Source organism: Megachile rotundata, chromosome 7 (genome assembly GCF_050947335.1).
Source record: "Megachile rotundata isolate GNS110a chromosome 7, iyMegRotu1, whole genome shotgun sequence".
NCBI classification, from domain to species: domain Eukaryota; kingdom Metazoa; phylum Arthropoda; class Insecta; order Hymenoptera; family Megachilidae; genus Megachile; species Megachile rotundata.
Window position 1 is genome coordinate 12865591 of NC_134989.1, and position 23406 is coordinate 12888996.

Here is a 23406-nt window from a genome sequence, read left to right on the forward strand (position 1 = left end):
CGTAGATGTGACCGTACCTACACCCATACGAAATCTCATATCATAAGAAGCACGAGCACGCTGTCGTGTGGTTCAGACCGTGCTTCGCAGTAGCTTGAGGAGTGACATTCTGACTTGACTGCTTTTTTACTCCGCGTCCAATCTTATTCATTTACGTGGCGGATACCTAGTATTCAACATTTGGGCAACATGTGCGGTGAGTAAACTCTTTGTAAACATAAAACACTTCCGGCTCGGTTGTTTTTGTTTCTTCCCGTACACGGATCGATGGTATTGTTCGACTGGAAAATTTTCGAAGGAGAAAGTGTACGATTCGGTGTTCAGGTGACAGCTCGTTCAAGCGCAATGTTGTCCTAGAGTTAACGCGCCACCGGCGCAACTCTTCGCGCTGTTCGATTTAACATCTGGTACATTTCATTCTTGCGTGTAACTCCAACATTTGTATAGAAATAAGACGTTTCACGCGTTCGCAAATTTCTCCCGGTTCCTGAACGGCGGAGGGTCAGGAAATATATACAGTGTTTTAATTAAAATTAGTTATCGATGTTTTTAAACGAAAATATATATTTACAAGAATATTTGAATATTTTAAAAATGTAAAGAGGATTTGAAAGTTATATTAGCGAACCGTTGAGGTTTTTCAAACCGCGCGAAATGCAAATGTGTTAAGTGTACACTTACTGTCTTCGGTTAAATATGGATTTTCGCATTATCGAAATATAAGATTGTTTTTCAGCGAACTAATTAGTACGACACATCTGTGTGACATTGTTTGCGTAAATAATTTACAAAATGTTCATTGTGGTATTTGCATTAATAATACGTACCAAGGACGGCCCGCAAAATATTCTGATAACGAAGTAGTGGGAGCAATGATAACACGTAGGCAACCACACGTCGAGCTATTAGATAGTTAACAATATAAAATGAACACGTTAACACGTCAAAGATAATTGCATATTCTATCAGGGAACGAACAGAAAACTTTTATTTCCGACAGAGTTTGCCGCGCATCAAATCGAGCCCCATCGTTTGGTATTCACCTCCACGAGGGAAATTAACGGTTCATCTTTTTTCCTCGTCACGATACGAATCAACGTTTGATTTCGTTCGAAGTTAATCTCGAATAGCAGCGTATATTTCAGTCGGCTGTTTTGAAAAATAAATTGTAAATTTTAAACGTCACAGCACGTTTGCGATAAGAAAGATTTCGCAATTTTTGTTTAACATTGAGTTTTAATTTGGGACTCGACGTTTTACGAGGAATCTTGGTATCCATCTTTTGTATTCGAACCATCGGACAGCGTATCGGTCAACGACTCTGGATGTTTACGTTGTGCAGCTTTGATGATCAACCCTTTACCAATTCCGATATACAGAGTAAACCGATCGAAAATCACAAGGACAGTACAACAGATACCACTACAAAAAATGAAAGTTCCTGTTCGATTCTATGACTAAAAATTTATCGCTGATTATACACCTGATAAAACCCAAAAAAAAATTCCAGCATTAGAATCTAGATTGTTAACATGCGCGATCTAATTAAGCAATTGTATCAACACGATCGCTGTTCGTTTCGGAATAATTTGATGAAACGTCGGCGGTAGAAAGTTGTCGATGAGTGTGTTAATTCGAATCGCAATAGTGAGATCGTAAGCAAAGTAGCCGGAGTAAGAGAAACACTCTTTCTCAGTTGCAAAATTGCGACATTACGTGGCCGGAGATTGCCATCGATACTTAGCGAACGGACAAAGCTGCAGTTATCTACGATTTCAAAGGAAATCGTAACTGATATTTCATTTATAGAATTGTCGATTGATCGATTACATTCGGAAATTTTTATTAACCGGAACTAGGGATTTACGAAGATAACAGATATAAGAATATGGGAATGTATATATATGGGTGTAGGGATCTGGGGAATTTATTAAGGAATTTAGGGATATGAGAATTAGGCATTTAGGGAATTAGGAATTGGGGAATTTTGAAATCTAGGGAATTAGGAATTGGAGAAATTTGAAATCTAGAGAATTAGGGATGGGGGAATTCGGGACTTAGGGATTTAGAATCTAGGGAATTTGGAATTTGGGGAATTTGGAATTTAGAAAACTTTGAATCTAAGGAATTTGGGGTCTAGGGATTTTGGGATCTAGGGAATTTGGGATTTAGGGAATTCGGAATCTAGGGAATTTGGGGTTTAGGGATTTTGGGGGCTGAGGAATTTAAAATCTAGGGAAATGGGGATTTAGGGATTTTGATATCTAGGGAATTTGGAATCTAGGGAATTTGGGATTTTGGTATCTAGAGAATTTGGGATTTTGGTATCTAGAGAATTTGGGAACTAGGGAATTTGGGAACTAGGGAATTTGGAATCTAGGGAATTTGGAATCTAGGGAATTTGGAATCTAGGGAATTTGGAATCTAGGGAATTTGGGATTTAGGGAGTTATGGATGTAGGGAATTAGAGCTCTAGGTAATTAGGGATCTAGGGAATTAGGTTCTAGACTGATCGAGCAATACACTTATTGCTTGATATTCCCGCCGTGTTAAATTTGTATTATTCAAGTAATGATTTGAGAATTGCAATTATTCAAACATTAATATTCTTGATTCGAAGCGTGCAAGATGAAACAGTAATTTTATAATAGTTGATCGAAATTGATAGATGTATTAAACTTGAGATATAATATCTGGAGGGATTAGTACTTCGAGTAATATAGAATACACGTAGACGGTAGAATAGCGCCTAATCGAATCGGTAGAATAGCGCCTATCAAGCGGTGGTGACACGAGCCGATATGCCGTGACTCGTGACCGACGAGTGAAAGTTTCCTCGTGGCAAAACTAAGAAGAGGGTGCAGCGGTTCATACAGGACAGTAACACGTGACATTTAGATATGTTCCACACAGCACGTACGCCAAAAGGTTGTTGTATCCTCGAGTAGGCAGGACTCGGCGAATCCTTTCTCCAACCAGTTCGCCTTTACCTTCCTCACCAAATTCAAACGCACGACCTCGTCGAACCTGATTTTTGTTTACGACCGAGGAATTCCTGCAGTTGAAGTTTTCGACTGAAATAGCTCGACCGTCGTGGAACTGTTGTTTTTACTTCCTTCTTGATGGCCATGGGTATCCCCGATTTTAATCTACGGTTCACTTCAAACCCTAACTTTCCAACTTTCTCGGGGACGAATCGACAGATTCACGAGATCTCGCATTTTCGAGTTGACGAATTCACAAATTCATATATTTCAGAAGCTACAAATTTTAGATTGCTATGTTGCAAATATTTAGGTTTTCTAATTTTTGCAATTTTGAATTTTTATATTTCCAAATCTCCATGTGACAGATTTCCATATGTGAAGTACTCACACTTTCATATCTCCACATCCACTAATTTCTACATTTTTAAATTTCCACATTTCCAAATCGCCACGTGACAGATTTCCATATGTGAAATACTCACACTTTCATATCTCCACATCCCCTAATTTCCACATTTTCAAATTTTCACATTTCTGAATCTCCACGTGTCATATTTCCATATGTGAAATACTCACACTTTCATATCTCCACATCCCCTAATTTCTACATTTTCAAATTTCCACATTTCCAAATCTTCACATCCCAAATTTCTATATGTGAAATACTCATACTTTCATATCCCCACATCCCCTAATTTCTACATTTTCAAATTTCCACATTTCCAAATCTTCACATCCCAAATTTCTATATGTGGAATACTCATACTTTCATATCCCCACATCCCCTAATTTCTACATTTTCAAATTTCCACATTTCCAAATCTTCACATCCCAAATTTCTATATGTGGAATACTCACACTTTCATATCTCCACATCCCCTAATTTCTACATTTTCAAATTTCCACATATCCAAATCTCCACATGCCAGGTTCCTACATTTCCTACACCCAAATTTTCATATCTCCACCCCTCCTAATTTCTTTATTTTTAATTTTTCACAAGTCAAAACACAGCACTTCCGAATTTGTAAATTACCCAACTCCCTAATTTTCAATATTTCGTATCCCAAATTTCATATCCTCAAATTCGCACGCTTCCAAATTTCCAAACGTCACTGTCAGAGCGTCACACGTCGCGTCCAGAAATTTTGTTCTAGCATTAAGAGTGTATCCAGAGAATCGTAATCAAGTATCTGATAAAAGTCCTAATTACATAGATCCATCAATGAGTCACTTCAGTTGATAGTAGAAAAAAATGTTGTTTATTCAATTACGATTATCTACTCTTCCTTTGATTCCCAGTATTAACGTAAAAGTTCTGGACAAAGAATCGGTGTCATAGATAACGCCCGGTACATCCCTTTCACTTATCACGGATTTCGTTCGCCGCAATTTGTTTCCTGTCGACGTTATTCGATTTTTATTAATCTATCGATAAACAGAAGCGTGTTCGAGGTTATCACTTCGGTATCGAGATGCACTTATCTCTACCGGATGCATGGACTCGATCGTAGTTGAATAAAGTTACTACGTGATAAGGAAGTGAAAAAATTAATCAATTTGAACATTCGATGACGCTTGACTCTATTTCTATTTTATTGGAAATGGGTGAAAAATAGTGGCACTCTTTTACAATTAAAATTTTATTTTACTATTCACGAGGACGTGTTGGCTCTTTTAGAATTGCAAGAAAATGTGATTAGGTTAGGTTAGGTTAGGTTAGGTACTCTTTTATTTCCTCTATGAATAAAATTTTATTTTACTGTTCACAAGGATGTGTTGACTTTTTTAAAACTTTAAGAAAGTGTGGTTAGGTTATGTTAGGGTAGGTGAGGTACTCTTTTATTTCTTCTATGAATAAAATTTTATTTTACTGTTCACAAGGATGTGTTGATTTTTTAAAACTTCAAGACAGTCTGATTAGGTTAGGTTAGGTTAGGTGAGGTACTCTTTTATTTCTTCTATGATTAAAATTTTATTTTACTGTTCACAAGGATGTGTTGACTTTTTTAAAACGTTAAGAAAGTGTGGTTAGGTTATGTTAGGTTAGGTGAGGTACTCTTTTATTTCTTCTATGAATAAAATTTTATTTTACTGTTCACAAGGATGTGTTGACTTTTTTAAAACGTTAAGAAAGTGTGGTTAGGTTATGTTAGGTTAGGTGAGGTACTCTTTTATTTCTTCTATGAATAAAATTTTATTTTACTGTTCACAAGGATGTGTTGACTTTTTTAAAACTTTAAGAAAGTGTGGTTTGGTTATGTTAGGTTAGGTGAGGTACTCTTTTATTTCTTCTATGAATAAAATTTTATTTTACTGTTCACAAGGATGTGTTGACTTTTTAAAACTTCAAGACAGTCTGGTTAGGTTAGGTTAGGTGAGGTGAGGTACTCTTTTATTTTTTCTATGAATAAAATTTTATTTTACTGTTGACAAGGACGTGTTGACTCTTAAAAGTGCAAGAAAGTGATGTTTATATCTCCGAAAAGGAAATCTGGCTCACTTAAAGAAAACAGAAGCTATATCTGCACTCATTATCTTGGCCTTCAGTGACAGACCAGGCCCTTAGACCTAGTACGGTTTCCTTATGCAAACAATAGACAGTGTCTCTCATCAGCAGATTCCGTTTTGCACTTATTTCCACTTATTAACACTTATTTACTGACAATCGAACATGTTCAGTTAATCGTTTATACAGTTGATTTCTCCTCGTTTAATGATATATTTGTATGCGTAATACAGGAGACAGAACAAGTGAAATAGGAGAAAAACAAGAGTAGTCGTGTACCGTTAAGGTGGCTTAGAAATAAACATACAGGTCTAATCGAATTATTTTGTGTTAGTAGGTCGGACAAGAAGAGATTCGAGGCTACGATATCTTGATTATTCAACGTTTCTTCCAGTCATTCAACTCTCTAGCTGATCGCGAACACTGAACGCATCTCAATTATCGTTACAGTAGACACTCGTTATATTGCCATAACATTTGAACCACTTTTAGAATGCTTGAGAATTTACGGAGATTACAGTAACATTTCAAGTTTGTTGATATAGATATTTCGTTGCTTTTAAATTTTTATATTTTCGTGTATTTTTTAATTGTATTTAGTGATTGACTGATAGGTATTTGTTGCATTGGTAATTATTTGGTAGGTACTTATCGCACTGGTAATTAACTGATAGGTATCTATCGCACTGGTAATTATTTGGTAGGTACTTATCGCACTGGTAATTAAGTGATAGGTATCTATTACATTGGTGATTATTTGACAGGTATTCATCGCACTGGTAATTGACTGATAGGTATCTATCGCACTGGTGATTACTTGACAGGTATTTACCGCATTGGTAATTATTTGACAGCTGCATATCGCACTAGTAATGAATTGAAAAGTATTTATCATGCTAGTTACTTAACAAGTATTTATCACATTTGGTAATTATTTGGCAGTTACTTATCGCAGTAGTAATTATTTGACAGGTACTTATCGAACCGATACTTATCGGAGTGGTAATTGTCTGTATTACATTTCAAGATTATCAATCATTCTTTTGATCAATTGAACCTATACAATATGTATGTATATTCATACTAAATATTCAAAGAAAATTTCATTAATACACTACTTACATATATCGCAATATAACGAGTCTAGTGTACTTAGTTTACAATATACGTCTATGAATCTGTCCAAAACTATTTAATTACCATTTCTTTGTGATTATTACTTGTTTTTACAAAAATCAATTTGTAAATTTCAATAGCTAACATCTAATATATAATTCAACCAGAAATAAAGGCGGCAATTTCAAACAATGTCCACATTTTTCAAACTGCATTGGTTCAAAGAATGAATGAAGCTTACATAGAAGTGCAACACTTCAGTTCTCAAATTACACTCGTAAATGTTATCGTCGTTTTATCTGAACATCAAAGTAACTAGAATTGATGGTGAAACAAAAAAAAGCTAATAACGTATACGCAACAATCATTCAATGTTATACTTGTCATGATAAAGTAACACTTTCACGGCCATTTCGCAGGATCTATATTTAAAACCACTTAATCGTTTCTCCACGAATTACGTGCTTATACATTTTGCAAGATCCGAACTGTCAAGTTTCGTAATTTTTGAACTTTCATTTTTGTCATTTTTGAGAGAGATACTCGGATGTTCTGATGTGTTGAAATTTTTATATCTTGAAGCTTAGAAATTTTCGTGCTTTTTGGAAATTTTTGTGGTCTTCTAATTTGGAAATTTTTGTGGTCTTCAAATTTGGAAATTTTTAGTTTTCAAATTTGGAAATTTTTAGTTTTCAAATTTGGAAATTTGTATAGTTTTCAAATTTGGAAATTTTTATGGTCTCAAACATGGAAATTTTTATATTCTCAAATTTAGAAATTTTTGTCTTCAAGTTTGGAAATTTTTATATTCTCAAATTTGAAAATTTTTATCTTCTCAAATTTGGAAATTTTTATCTTCTCAAATTTAAGAATTTTTGTCTTCAAATTTGGAAATTTTTATCTTCTCAAATTTGGAAATCTTTATATCATCAAATTTAGAGATTTTCCATATCTTCCAACGTCAAAACCCTCACATTTCCAAATTTCAAAATTTCCAACTCTCCACTTTCAAATTTCCTAACCTTCATTCTCAAAATTTCTCCCCAACTTCAAATTTCCAACCCCAAAATTCAAATATCCCAACTTCCCCCACCCTAAACTTTCCAAATCCTCAACCTCTTAAATTGTCCACCCCGAAAATCTAAAAATAAAGCAATAAAAAATATCGCGTTTATCAATTACGTATCAGTCGATAAATCCCTCCAGCCCATCCCTAAACAAGCGTAATTAATTTACAACGCGGCATGCACCAATAGCTTCGCGTGACGATTATTATTGTGACAATGAAAAGTTAAGAAACAGCGATAAGCACCGACGTTATCGTAACAAGGCTTTATCGTCAACGTAGGAATTTTTTCGTAGATTTTCACGTCCACCATGTACCAGGGAGAATTTCCCTCCCTCTTCGCTCCGATTATATGGCCGATTTTTTCACTTCAATCTCGCCAGGATGTTCCCCTATCATCGAACAAGAAAATTCGCTTATCGACAACTGCAAAGAGCAATCTAGTCGCGACGCGGTTCGTTCGATCGTCTATTGACAGGTCGACATCGAAATCGAATTACACTCGGTCGATTTATGCAGCTCGCGGTCATTATTCTTTTTATTTAACTATTCGAACTGTGTGAGCCGTCACGCTGGTTTTTTCACCTCGACGTTGGCACCGATGATGGGCGGTACGTTTTACTTTTTCGAGTCGTTTTTTATTATTGTTTGTTTCGAGTATCGCTTGGATTAAGTACGGCGTCTTCGATAATTGAATAAAAATAAGAGAACAGCGAAGGAGAACAAGTGTCGACGATTTATGATTCGAGAGTGGAATTAAATTGCTGCGGTGGATATTTATGATCTTGCTGTTAAGTGCATTGCTGGTAACGCGACAATTATTCTGGGGGATTATAGCGCTTCTTTTTGTGGAGGTGTTTCGATTTAGATTTATGATTGTGAGGGATGCTTTTTTGTATTCTCATATTCTTACATTTTTGAATTTGACGTTTCTCCGTTCTAAATTAAATTTTTAAGTTTAGTGCTTGATTATCTGATTCCTAAATTTCTTAATGTCTCAATTTCACGATTTTGTTCTTAAGTCCTCACATTTTCAAATCTCTAAGTCCCTGAGTCCTCAATTCTTCAAATTTTCAAATTCCTAGATTCTCAAATTCCTAGATCCCAAATTCTGTAGATCCTAAATTCCCTAGATTCCAACTTTCCTAAATCCCAAATTCTGTAGATTCTAAATTCCCTAGACCCCCAAATTCTTTAGATCCTAAATTCCTTAGATCCCAAATTCCATAGATTCCAACTTCCCTAGATTCCAACTTCTCTAAATGCCAATATCCCTAGATCCCGATATCCCTATATCCCGATATCCCGATATCCCGATATCCCGATATCCCTATATCCCGATATCCCTATATCCCGATATCCCCAGATCCCGATACCCCTAGCTCCCGATACCCCTAGATCCCAATATCCCTAGATCCCAATATCCCCAGATCCCAATATCCCTAGCTCCCAATATTCCTAGATCCCCAGATCCCAAAATTTCCAGATCCCAAAATCCCCGGATCCCAATATCCCCAGATCCCAAAATCCCCGAATCCCAAAATCCCCGGATCCCAAAATCCCTGGATCCCAAAATCCCTAGATCTCCAAATCCCCAGATCCCAATATCCCTACATTCCAAAATCCCTACTCGTGTGTAAAATACCAAGTAGCCTAAAATGAATGCAGCTGTAGTGTCTCCGTCCCTTTATTTAAAGTAAGTTAATTCTAACACGTCTATTGTAACTTTCCACTCGAACACGGTTCGAAATTCCGCTCGTTTTCTGAACACGAGGTATTCGTATCGATAGGTGTTCGAGGTCCTGCATGGCATTGCAAAAATGCAAAAAGTCGTCGCCCGTGAACGAACCCACACGGACACGCACGCACACGCGTCCGTAAAGTGCGCGCCAGGTAATTCCCCACACAGAGTCACAGGTGAAAGGGAAAGCTTGCGTACGTGAGAATAAACAAAATTCTAGTTAGAATATTCTCTGTGTTTTGTTCTCCCAGAAGATCGTTCTTGGAATGTTGCTTTCGTATGTTTGTTCGAAAGGAACATCGATTTTGCAAGTACGGTGACCGTGGTCGCGGGTTAAGAGCATCGTATGCTACAATATAACGTTACCTTATTACGTGGCTGTCTCGTTGCCGAACGCAATCTGTACCGTGATTCGATCATTCGATATGGAATTCTATCGGCTACGGTGTCTTTCTTGCCGCGAGAATTTAAGAGTATCGAGTTCTAAGCGAGGCGATCGACTTAGAAACGGTTTTTAACCCGATCACCTCAAGGTTCGCTTTCGCGTGACGGTGAAGCGTGATTTAGTTAATGTCACGACGATTGCTGCGGTTGCAAACATTTTCTTACCTTTTTTTCGACGAATTTTTGTTATGGAGTTGTTGGGAAATTAGATATTTGGTCGGGTGAACGGTGGGGATTTTAATGTTGGAGAATTGCGGGTTGGGAAATTTGGGAAGGTCTGATTTTTGGGAGTTGGGACTTTGGGAGGTAGGGATTTGGGCATGTAGGAATTTGGGAATTTAGAGATTTGGGGATGAAAGGATTTGGGGATGTAAGGATTTGGGAATGTAGAAATTTGGGAATTTAGAGATTTGGGGATGTAAGGATTTGGGAATGTAGAAATTTGGAAATGTAGGAATTTGGGAATTTAGAGATTTGGGGATGTAGAAATTTGGAAATGTAAGAATTTGGGAATTTAGAGATTTGGGGATGTAGAAATTTGGGGATGTAGAAATTTGGAAATGTAGGAATTTGGGAACGTAGAAATTTGGGGATGTAAGGATTTGGGAATGTAGAAATTTGGAAATGTAGGAATTTGGGAATTTAGAGATTTGGGGATGTAGAAATTTGGGAATGTAGAAATTTGGAAATGTAGGAATTTGGGAACGTAGAAATTTGGGAATTTGGAGATATGGGAACGTAGAAATTTGGAAATGTAGGAATTTGGGAACGTAGAAATTTGGAAATGTAGAAATTTGGAAATGTAGGAATTTGGGAACGTAGAAATTTGGGAATTTAGAGATATGGGAACGTAGAAATTTGGAAATGTAGAAATTTGGAAATGTAGGAATTTGGGAACGTAGAAATTTGGGAATTCAGAGATATGGGAACGTAGAAATTTGGAAATGTAGAAATTTGGAAATGTAGGAATTTGGAAATGTAGAAATTTAGGAATTTAGAGATATGGGAACGTAGAAATTTTGAAATGTAGGAATTTGGGAACGTAGAAATTTGGAAACGTAGAAATTTGGAAATGTAGAAATTTGGAAATGTAGGAATTTGGGAACGTAGAAATTTGGGAATTTAGAGATTTGGGAACGTAGAAATTTTGAAATGTAGGAATTTGGGAATTTAGACATTTGGTGATATAAGGATTTGGGAACGTAGAAATTTGGCCATGTTGAGATTTAGGATTTTTTCTATGAGAGAAAATGTTAGATAAGCTGCATTGATTGTGCGATATTTGTTATTCGAAAGACAATCTCCTATGCCACTGTCCACAATACTTTTCTCAATTAAAACAATAGGAACACATGTAGGCTGGGTTGATATGAAGGTATTCATTATTCGACAGACAACGCTAAATGTCACAGTGCATCAAGCCTCCTTAAATAGAAGAATAAAGAAACACGTGAGCTACATCGAATTTAGGACATTTACAACTGTAAATGTTACTGTATCAAGTTTTTTTTAATGAACGTAGTTAAATTTATTTGGCGATGACCTTGAGAGTACTTTAAGAAATTATGTACTTAACATAAACGTAAGTTAGTCATTGAAGGTTCACATCATTATTAACCTAGACGTCTGATGCAATTAACTATGTAGCTACTCGAGTCAATAAATCGACTCTTTCCGCGTTCTTTCTTCGCCACGACCTTTCAACGAGGGAAGGAAAGGAAATGTGGAATGAAAAAATCAACGTGTGCGCTACTGTATCGAAGGTCTCGTTTTCTCTTTCCCTGGTAGGGGGAGTTGGAAAGGGTGATTAATGGTCTGATGAAATTGTTGCGCGTTTGTTGGATAAATCAGTCGGTTCATTAATCTCGGTTTGGGTGATCGAAATCAAATTACTCCATAAACGCGAGTTTCGAACAAAAGGTACTCAAAATTCAGGTATAAATCGGGCGATTAATAAAAGCTTAATTTATGTGAAACGTGTATGCAAATCGACAAGACATATTTCTGCAGAAGAGAAACCCTTCAATTAAAACGATTAAAAGTAGCACTCTCGTTTATAAAATATTTCCGCAGTTTACTACAATGTCTTTTACGATAATCATAATTTGTTTCATCCCGCAGGAATCTTCGCATACCTAAATTACCTGACTCCGAAGAGCAGGAAAGAAATTCTGGAGCTGTTGGTCGGCGGATTGAAGCGCCTGGAATACAGAGGCTACGATTCAGCCGGTAAGAACGCGGTGAAAGATGTCTTTTACGAAATCCGTTTACGAAAGAGGACCCAGAATCTATAAGACTCATTCTGGGAATAGAAAGTGAACACGTAAAATTGATTCGATGAAAGGAACAGCGTCACTGATGCTCGTTTTGTTTTAGGTGTCGCCCTTGACAGCGTCGACGGCAAGGATATCTCGATTATTAAAAAACAGGGGAAGGTCAAGGCTCTCGAAGAGGAGATATTTTATCGTGAGTGGTATTTAGCGAATTGCCGTAAAAAATAAAAGTACTCATTTAAATTTTTATAGGTACCAATATCGACTTCGAGTCGAAGACGTACAGTCATGTGGGGATCGCTCACACGCGTTGGGCAACGCATGGTGTTCCTTCCGAAGTGAATTCGCATCCGCAGAGGTCTGACAGCGAGCATGCTTTTGTGGTTGTGCATAATGGTAACTTATGTAGCTTTATATGAGTACACTTTGTTTGAATTATTAAATTGAGAGGATAGGAGGATTGTAATGGGTGGGGGTGTACATATGTGTTGGAGGATGTGAGGGTGTTAGGATGTGGAGATGTAGGAAGATATGATACAGGGATGATATAGGGAAGATGATATAGGGATCTAGGAATGTAGGAACTTGGGGATGTAGAAGTGTGAGAACATAGGAATTTGGGGACTTAAGAGTCAAGAGATATAGGGATCTGAGAATGTAGAGACCTAGGAACATAGAAACTCAGGGATGTAGGAGTGTGCGAGCATGGAAATTCAGGAACATAAGAATCTAGGGATATAGAGATATAGACAGGTAGGTATCCCACAACGTAGAGATCTAGGAACACAGGATCTTCCAGATATAAGAGTGTGAGAATATAGGAATTCGATAACTTAAGAATCTAGGAACATAGAGACATAGACACACAGATATCTCAGAATATAGAGATCCAGGAACATAGGTACCTTAGAATAATACAGATCTATCAGCACAATAACTCAAGAATATAAATATCTGAAAATATAAAGAGCTAGAACCACAGTTATCTGTTAACATACAAATCTAATATCATAATAATTAAAGAATAGAAATCTGGAATGTAGTAATCTAGAGTCTAGATATCCATAAGCGTGAAAATAATCTATAAATACGCCTCTAGATAAAACGCACTTGTACATTTATACTTGTACCTCATTTTTACAAAGTACTTAACAAGATTATAAATCTGTTATCTGTTAAAAGATTAAAAATACTGCAATTGTTCTAAAGGTATTGTAACCAACTATAAAGAAGTGAAGACATTGCTACAGCAGAGGGGTTACATCTTCGAGAGTGAAACCGATACTGAAGTAATCGCGAAGCTTATTCACCATTTGTGGGTCCAGCATCCTGGTTACTCGTTTCGGGAACTCGTTGAGCAAGTTGTTCAACAGTTGGTAAGTGTTCAAATAAAGTGACTGCTGCACTAGTAACTAGTACTAGTAATGATATGTAATCGTTATTACACTTATCATACCATCGAGTTTTATTCAACGATTTTCTCTTCTTAATTACTTGATTGCATATGAACGTATTATACAACGAATATTAATGTTGCAGGAAGGCGCTTTTGCTCTGTGCTTTAAAAGCAAGTACTTTCCAGGAGAGTGCGTAGCTACGAGAAGAGGATCGCCCCTTTTAGTGGGTATTAAAACGAAAACAAGATTGGCCACCGATCACGTGCCTATTCTGTATGGAAAAGGTAAGTTCATCGGAGAAACATGGCCGCTGTTCGCACGAATTCTATTAGAGGCAATTACGGCGAAAGGGTGTATAAATCGATAGACTTAAACAGAGAAAGATCACAAGGCTATTTCTGGTCTCTACGGTTCCCAAAAATGAATACTGACGGTGTATCAGTACCTACATCGAAATACGAAAGCTTTTCAATCCTTGTATAAACAATCCGAGATATTCACAGGCTTTAATATTCACAAAATTTTATTTTTCAAAAGTAACAAGTGTACAAACGATGAAGACATTTCATCGAATATTACTGATTGTCTACACAAGGGTTAAAACATCATTAAATAAGTGTGATGGCATTTCTAATTGCTGGACATAATCCCCTTTTTCTCCGCGCAAGGAAGGAGGGATTGCTATGGTAGTTGGTGAACATTCAAGGGAATAAACTATGTGTCTCATTCGTAAGGAATCTGCGAAAACATTAATAGCATGTGCCTGTTATAATTTACAACTCATGTATTAGCAGAGGGATCCACGTTTTATCCTCGAAATAACACACTAAGTCGTGTCATCGCATTATCATGTTACGTTCTCGTTTACCGTGTTCGATAAAATGTAACAGAGCGAAATGGCTCGATAACGCTACGATTAACAAATGTAAACGACGTTAACAGAAAATCTTACACCAAATGTTTAACAAATTATTTATCCCGTAGTCGCTTGTGATCAAATTAACGTTGAATTTCTTCAAGTAGTATTTTATGATTAATCAGAGCACGTAGCTGAGTTTGAGTAGCATGTTGTTTTTTATGACGTGGTGTCGTTAGATTTGTTAATTTAATACGTTCGTTGTGGACCGATGTATCAAATGATATAAATGAAAATAATGTTAATATTAATAGTGTTTAACATAGCGAACTTGTTAAATTTACATTGGTTTATCTGTTTCTTTAAACGTTGAAAATTGTAGCATGTAAATTTCCATCGGTGATTATGTTTTTTATGATGGATACTATATGATGTTTCTTTTGCATGAACACCTACCGGTTATGTTCTCCAACTTTTCGTCTCTCAACAGATGAACCTCCATGCGTAAACAAAGGTATATACACTACTCTCTACACTACACTACACTTATTCTTTTTCGACGTTGAACCTTTCATGTTTGATGTAATTCGGTTATGGAATATTTATGGTAGTCTACACTATGTTACACTGTAATGTACTATGATACACTGTGTTGTACTATGATGCAATGTTGTACACTATACTGTATTATCTGCGTTACGATACACTATGCAACACTGTCATTGTCAGTAGTCTGATATAGGTTATACTATGCTGTAATTTGTTATACTATGATACAGTATTTTACACTATGCTACATTAGCTCATACTATTATATATTATAATGTATTATGTTATGTTATACTATATTACACTGTGTTGCGTTATATTATACTACGTTACATTGTACGTCGTTATACTTTAGTTTGTAATACTATACTACGCTGCACTACACTACATTACGGTGCACTACACTACATTACACTACACTACACTACACTACACTACACTACACTACACTACACTACACTACTCTACTCTACTCTACACTACTCTACACTACTCTACACTACTCTACACTACTCTACACTACTCTACACTACTCTACACTACTCTACACTACTCTACACTACTCTACACTACCCTACACTACACTACACTAATATTCTACATTACTTCACACTATCTTACACTAACCTACACTGTGTTACACTACTCTGTACTAACCTACAATACAAATAATATACTACACTGTGCTACAGTACTCCATATTATCCCATCCTACAGTACATCATACTACACCATTCTATATCACACTACACTCCACTACACTACATTATATTTAGTACCACAGTATATCATACAAATGCAATACATCAACTAAAAAATTTATATCATCATAAAATTCATTATATACAATAATATTTATTTATAGTTTAATACATACACTATTCTTATGAAAGGTTCAATGTTCATTCAAATGTATGCAAAACTAATTTCGCTTCACCTGTTACGTATACTTGAGAGAAAATTTCCTCGCGACAACTTTCGTTAATCAAAAATATTTTATGTCTAAGTGTCTTGTCTGTCTTTCGTAAGTTTCTCGCTTCTTTTCTAATTAAAAATAACCGTTGGCTTTCTCTTGCTCATTCGGTATGTAAATAATACGAAATTTGTACTCTAATATTGTACTTGAAATTGCTTCGAAATACCACGTAATTATTTATTACATCGTACATAAAGCTAGTTTTACTGTGTGCAATTTTCGAGCGTAAAAGTTTCTCGAGTCAGAAATCCTCGACGGCTTAAGCATTCGTAGCTTTGTGATTGCAGGGTTTTGTGATAAGATGTTCATCCGCACCCTCGAAAATCAAAATATATAAAGACTTCGTTCATACTTGAATATCTTAAATATCTTTTCTCAGATATCTCTGAATATCTTTTCACAGAAACCTGGTAATTTGATTTCGTACACGATACAGTCCGCGATCTACGTTTTTGTTCTTTCATTATATTTTGTACCGCTATTAGTCACTGCGTTACTTGTTTGCTAATTGTTTTGTTTTCTTTTTCGTCTCCCCCTCCGCATCTCCAAATTTGAGCAGAAGGTGAAGCGCCAACTAAAGGTAATACTTTACATTCATATACGTTTCTTTTCCGATTCGCTTGCCACAAAATGATCCCACAGCCACGCTTTCCACCGTTGTGAATCTAGACCCGCACAAATCTGCTTCGTTCGAATGGCAAACTGCTATCTCATGGATTCTAAAGGATTCACACGCGTCGTGCGCCTTATGGCATCGTCACGCTTTTTATTCAGTACGTATTTAACTTCCGCGTGTTTTTCTTTCAGTATGGACAGGCGATCAACGGGTTGCAATAGTGCCTCCATTGCGAATTTATTTTGCAAAAATAGCTAAGCTTGAAATTTTATTAAATTGCTGTAAAAGCTTCAAGTTTCTCATTTTATTAAACTCAATCTGAAATTTCCTAGATTTAAAAATTCATATTCTCAATTTTTATGATCCCAAATTTTTAAGGTTTGAAATTTTTTAATTCCAAAATATGTAAATTCAGTTCATAAATTAAATGTCGTAATTATGTAGGCACTACTGTACACCCGGCCCGGATTTCCAAGCCATAATTTCTACGTCTATCTTCTTGTTTAAATAGGTGTTTTCCTCATTATGGACAGGTGTTAAGCTTATCTTTAACGAGGTTCGACATCGTTTAATGCCAATTGGCTGTTTAACGAGACCGCATACACGTTAACATGTAATCACCTCATTTTCTTCTTTTCACTTAATGTCGCTAATACCAGGTACATTGGAAAATGATCAAGGTTGCTGTTAATTATTATCCGATCCGCCTAATTTGGTGTGGGGCTTGCGAGTATGAGAACACGATACGATGCGAAGGAAAACGATCTGTCTGTTAATAATAGTCCTGTTCTGATTGTATCGTGTCTTTTTGGTGTCGACGATACTGAAGAAACTGGGAAAATAACTAGTCTTGGAATTGAATGGAAATTACTTGTTAGAATTTACTTGTTAATTTTGGAAAAAAATTCTTTTCCATTCAGTTACTTGATTCGTTATTTTCTATCACTGTACTCAAATCCTTAATCAAATATAACCGTACAATAGTAAGTGAGAACATCATTCTACTTGATTCGTATAAATAGTACTTTACATTTTATTTATATTTGTTAAACAAAATATGTTTTATTTATTAAAAAAAATATAGGAGTTGTACATCTGAACTGTAGTTGATTTACATTCAGCTTGTGATGTTCATATGTCAATATATTTTTAGATTTCTAATTTTATATGAACTAAATAAGTATTTATAAAATCTCATGACGATTAAAGACCGCCACAGTTTGATAATTCATCGTATTGAAATTACATTGCAATCAATAACGTTTAATTTTGGCGGAATTACCGAGGTACCTTGCGAATATAAAATGTTCTACTTGCTTGAATGAACTTGTACAATATTGGATTCAATAATTTGCAACGTGTATATATTTGAACGAGGTGAAATGTTTTGACCCGTCAGAAGGGTAGGAAAGTTAATTTCTGCCTCTTAATAGATCACCGTCCACATGGCCGCACTGCAGAACTTCCGGTGATACCGCGTAGCGAAAGCACGTCCGAGTTCCAACCCCTTGAAGACAAAGAAGTGGAGTACTTCTTCGCTTCTGACGCCAGTGCCGTCATCGAGCACACAAATCGTGTGATATTCCTCGAGGTAAATTATTCACTTGTACTTCGACAAATAAATTTGATGGAAGAGTAACACAAAATGTTTTTTAGGATGACGACGTTGCCGCAGTGAAAGAGGGTGCACTCAGCATTCATCGACTTCGTCGATGCATGGATGATCCCCATGCTAGGGAGATCACTACTCTTAAGATGGAGATCCAGCAAATTATGAAAGGCAACTATGAGTATTTCATGCAAAAAGAAATCTTTGAACAACCCGAGTCGGTGGTGAACACTATGAGGGGTCGTTTGAACTTCCGAGATAATTCGGTTACTTTAGGAGGGATTAAGGTGAGTTCGGTAATTTTCAAGCTTTTATGTTGTTAGATTGCTGAAGTTTCAAGTTGTGGATTTCTTAAGTTTCCAAACTTCACGTTTCCAAATTCTGACATTCCTCAAATCACTATGTCTGCAGATCTCTAGGTATTTGAAATCCTCAAGTCTCCGAATCTCCATGTCCCAACATCTCCACGTTCCGAAACTCCTACGATCTGAAATTCCCACGTTCCGAAATTCCCACGTTCCGAAATTCCCACGTTCTGAAATTTCCACGTTCCGAAATTCCCACGCTCTGAAATTTCCACGCTCCGAAATTCCCACGTCCCGAAATTTCCACGTTCCGAAATTCCCACGTCCCAAAATTCCCACGCTCTGAAATTTCCACGTTCCGAAATTCTCACGTCCCAAAATTCCCACGTCCCGAAATTCCAACGCTCCGAAATTCCCACGTCCCGAAATTCCCACGCTCCGAAATTCCCACGTCCCGAAATTCCCACGCTCCGAAATTCCCACGTCTCGAATTTCCGACGCCCCGAAATTTCCATGTTTCGAAATTCCCACGTTCCAAAATTCCCACGTCCCAAAATTCCCACAACCCGAAATTCTCACGTCTCGAATTTCCCACGCCCCGAAATTCCCACGCTCCGAAATTCCCACGTCCCGAAATTCCCACGCTCCGAAATTCACACGTCCCAAAATTCTCACATCCCGAAATTTCCACGTCCCGAAATTCCCACGTCCCGAAATTCCCACGCCCCGAAATTCCCACGCCCCGAAATTCCCACGTCCCCAAATTACCACACCCCCAAATCTCCTCATTGCCAAAACCTCAAGTCTCAAAACTCCCACGTCCCAAAGTCCTCAAGTCCCGAAATCTCCACGTCCCAAAATTCCTTTCTCCCCAAATCACCTCTCCACCTCCTCAAATGTCCACATACTCCATACATCTCCCCAACAAACACTACCTGAAACCTACAGTAATCACAAACCAATAGTCCTCATATTTGGTACCTTCATATCTCTCATTTAAACAGGATTACATTCCCGAGATCAAGAGGTGCAGACGTCTGATGTTGATCGGATGTGGAACGAGCTACCATTCCGCAATCGCAACCAGACAGCTCTTAGAAGAACTAACTGAACTGCCAGTGATGGTTGAATTGGCCTCTGATTTCTTAGATAGGAACACACCGGTGTTCAGGGACGATGTCTGTTTCTTCATCTCGCAGTCTGGTAAGAGTTTTAATTCAATTTTCTATAGCAAACATTACAGTCGATGTTATTAACCTTGTCTTTTCTTGCAGGAGAGACTGCGGATACACTGATGGCTCTGCGTTATTGCAAAGGCCGCGGCGCTCTAATTGTTGGTATTACCAACACGGTCGGTAGCAGCATCTGTCGTGAGTCACACTGTGGTGTTCATATCAATGCTGGACCAGAAATAGGTGTGGCCAGCACAAAGGCCTACACTTCGCAGTTCATTTCGCTTGTTATGTTTGCCCTGGTTATGAGCGAGGACAGAATCTCTCTTGGTGCGAGACGCCTTCAGGTACATATTGTTGTAAATTATGTTTGTTTGCGATATAAATGCTGTTCGTGCATCAACTATTCACTTAAAGAAACATAGTAAAATAATATAGCATAGTAACATAGTAAAATAATGATATATAACTTCTTGTTGCAGATCATAGAAGGATTGAAGAATTTGGATAACCTAATCCGTCAAGTTTTGCAACTTGATGACAAAGTAAAAGAGCTTGCCAAGTCTCTGTTTCAGCACAAGTCTCTACTCATCATGGGTAGAGGATACAATTTTGCCACCTGTATGGAGGGAGCATTGGTACGCACTACGATTATTTATCTCTTTCTTAATTTTTCAGTAATATGTGACATCAACCTTGAACCATACAGTCCCTAAACAACGTCACAAAAATTATTAAAGAATGTATCTCTTCGCAGAAAGTCAAAGAATTGACATATATGCACAGCGAGGGTATCATGGCTGGTGAATTGAAACACGGCCCCTTGGCACTCGTTGACGATTCCATGCCCGTGATAATGATCGTCATGAGGGACCCAGTTTACGTGGTAAATATTCTTCGTGAAGGAACGAAGGTATAAATGTGCCTACAAATTAAATTCGATTGTTCTTTTCAGAAATGCATGAACGCTCTGCAGCAAGTAACGGCACGCGACGGTAAACCTATTGTCATATGCGAGGAAGGAGACGAGGAGACAAAAATGTTTGCAGACAGAGTTCTCGAAGTGCCTAGAACTGTCGATTGTCTTCAAGGAATTCTCACGGTCATTCCAATGCAACTGTTATCTTTCCATATCGCCGTACTCCGCGGCTGCAACGTAGATTGTCCTAGAAACCTGGCGAAGTCGGTTACGGTCGAGTAAAGGTTTGCTGGAAGTATCGGGAGTTTGTTTCAGAACACGGTAGTTGTTCGGAAATGATTAAAGATCGTCTCTGTCAAAATGTTCATTTAACGGATGATAAGAACAAGGTCCCAGAGAAATTTTTAGAGGAATGTGATTCGTTTAACATAATTCTGTGTGCTTAGTAATTCTAGATTTGTATTCGTTTGGAATACGAATCATTGGCGTAGCTAATGTTATTGTAAACTTAACTTGTTTAAATATTTGGGCCAAAACATAAAACACAGTAATGTTTTTATTACTCAAAATTTATGACAACTATGTTAGAATTAAGAAACATTGGATACTCAATATTTTTAATGAAGATGACCCTTAGAAATTCTAGTTACGCCAGTGAGTATAGAAACAGATAATTCTTATATCCGTACGTGTGTATTAGGGATGTAGAACAACTTGGACCATCGTACTCGGCCTTCTTAATTTGATCGAATGACGCAGGACGATCCCGTTAAAAATCAACGAAAACGTTCCTTTATCATGGGAATACACGAACGTGTTTCCTAGATGATGATTCCAATGCATTTAACACGGTTGTTTGTATCCATATCAACGCGATAAGAGCAAAGAACACGTGACGCTTTTCAGATCATAGACTAATCGTGATTCTATTCCTTGATCGAGTTGAAAATAAGACTGTGGTTGCAAAATTGCGTTGTATCATTCTGAAAAGTGTACGTATGCGTGTGGATGTGAGAGTATAGAGGATGATTCCTCTAACCCGATGTTTAATTATTTTATTATCTGTGAATACAGAAAAAGATGTTTGCGAGACAAATTAGATTATGCTGGTATGTTTGCAGGTAACAAAATAATTAAGAGTAACAGGGTTGAGCGAAACATCCTGTATACGTGTGTGTCATAAATTTCAATTGAGATGAACGCGTAGCCACAATGGACACCGAGAATTAGGTAATGGGCAGAAACAATAATTCACAGATGTGGTAATAGCCGTGATGTTCGTTCTGGTGTGTAATGGCTCGTGCGTCGTGCATTCAAAAATTCGTATTTTGTACAGTATTTTAGAGGAACAAAGTGAAATTTGATACTTTCCCTTTCATTTTTCTACGGAACGGTATATTTACACGTTAAGCGAATTTTGTTATCGACGGTGTACATTCTGTAGGGCTGAATTAAAATAATCCTAAAATCTCCAAAATCCCGTTTCGAAAAATATTTCACTTTACGATTTGAATTAAATAGGGCGCCAAATTCATAACGATTTTAATTCGGTCCTGTTTCTACAGTAACAAATTGTACAAGCTGCATTCAATTTCTAGATTCGTACAATATTGCGTTCACCTTTCCCTGTTCGTGACGCAGAAATAAACGGAAACTTTTCTACAGATTAATCAAGGTGTTGGAACCCGTAAAGTCAACTATACTATTTTCAACGAAATATCCGGTAGCGATACAAATAAACTGTTAGAATGTATAATTATTCAAAGTGAATACGCATATTATTCGCCATTAAGTTATTAACCATGCGTTCTCCCCAGGGCAGGACGCATGTATTTATATTATAATTGAATTTAAGAAAAGAATTTTCTTTTAAAACCAACTGTAATTGGAATGTAAATGTACGGAAAATAAATTGTTAAACAAAATTTTGCAATGCAATTTTCCCATACCCCAGTTTTCATACTATGCTAAAATTCAACTGACGATATGCTAATACCGGGTTTTAAGAAGGAAGGAATAAATGACATAATTATGATTTATTTTATGATTTATTACATTTGAATTTCAAATTGTTTGTATTCATTTTGCCGCTCCGTAGAGGCACGTGTTGCTGGGATCGATCTTATGTATTTATGTATGTTTGCATCAAAATATATATGTAACTCGTGTGACTGATCCCGTGCAGGATAATGTATGATGGACGTTACAACGTCCGTCGCAACGTCCGTCAACGCATCGTACGCCGCGACGGTCAACAGCGATACTACTGACGGCAGTGCTGACGATACAGCTCCTCTACAGACCCGTTCAAGCGCAGCCAACCTATGCGAAATAACCCGAGGGGATCGAGGCAACATATTTAAATTTAGCACCTGGAAGTATGCTTGATCACGCGGATAGCTTTTCAGGATCACGCTTCATGATACAATTTCCTTTCTCCATTCGATATTTTTTTCCCCCGAAGCATAATTATATTAGATTCTTGCTCGATACATGAAAAAAATTCTGTATACGAAAGGGTAATATGTTTGGAAATATCGAATGGTAACCGTTCGCATAGGCTCTCGGCGAGCGTAAGGAGATGCGAACCGTCGCTGGTTAGACGGGATACCGCGCACTGACTCGATTCCGCATGTCCGACATAAACACGAGATTTACTACTGGCGCATACGCCGTCCGAACGAAGCTTTGGTATCACTTCGATCGGCTTTTTGGCGCACGTCCAATTAGAACGGTACACGGAGCATAGATCTCCGAGAAATTAAAACGCGTTCGTACAGCCGGGTGCAACGTAGGCTTCCCTTGATTAAGAACGGGGGGAGGGACCTTTTATCATTCGCCTTCGATTTTGGAGGACTAAATGTGGATTTG

General features: G+C 37.2%; 1 protein-coding gene across 6 annotated transcripts; it reads left to right on the forward strand.

Moving 5' to 3' along the window:
- The first annotated feature begins 55 nt into the window (after positions 1-55).
- Positions 56-22460, forward strand: Gfat2 (glucosamine-fructose-6-phosphate aminotransferase 2). Of its 6 annotated transcripts, none has more exons than XM_012286678.2 (15): positions 56-196; positions 11985-12092; positions 12240-12329; positions 12389-12532; positions 13346-13512; positions 13676-13817; positions 14880-14903; positions 16474-16494; positions 17964-18121; positions 18187-18435; positions 19449-19647; positions 19719-19963; positions 20099-20254; positions 20374-20502; positions 20572-22460. In XM_012286678.2, the coding sequence occupies exons 1-15, from the start codon at positions 190-192 to the stop codon at positions 20815-20817; spliced, it is 2085 nt and encodes a 694-aa protein (XP_012142068.1). In that variant the 5' UTR covers positions 56-189; the 3' UTR covers positions 20818-22460. The 6 variants fall into 6 exon arrangements, with proteins under 6 accessions (XP_012142068.1, XP_012142069.1, XP_012142070.1 ...); XM_012286679.2 differs by having other exon boundaries at positions 18187-18426; XM_012286680.2 differs by lacking the exon at positions 16474-16494.
- Positions 22461-23406: the final 946 nt, after the last annotated feature.

What these genes read in the sequence shown, in the direction of transcription:
- Gfat2 (XM_012286678.2), top strand. An exon ending in GCCTATTCTGTATGGAAAAG is followed by an intron (nt 13,818 to 14,879) that starts GTAAGTTCATCG and finishes GTCTCTCAACAG; the next exon opens with ATGAACCTCCATGCGTAAAC. An exon ending in CCTGTATGGAGGGAGCATTG is followed by an intron (nt 20,255 to 20,373) that starts GTACGCACTACG and finishes ATCTCTTCGCAG; the next exon opens with AAAGTCAAAGAATTGACATA.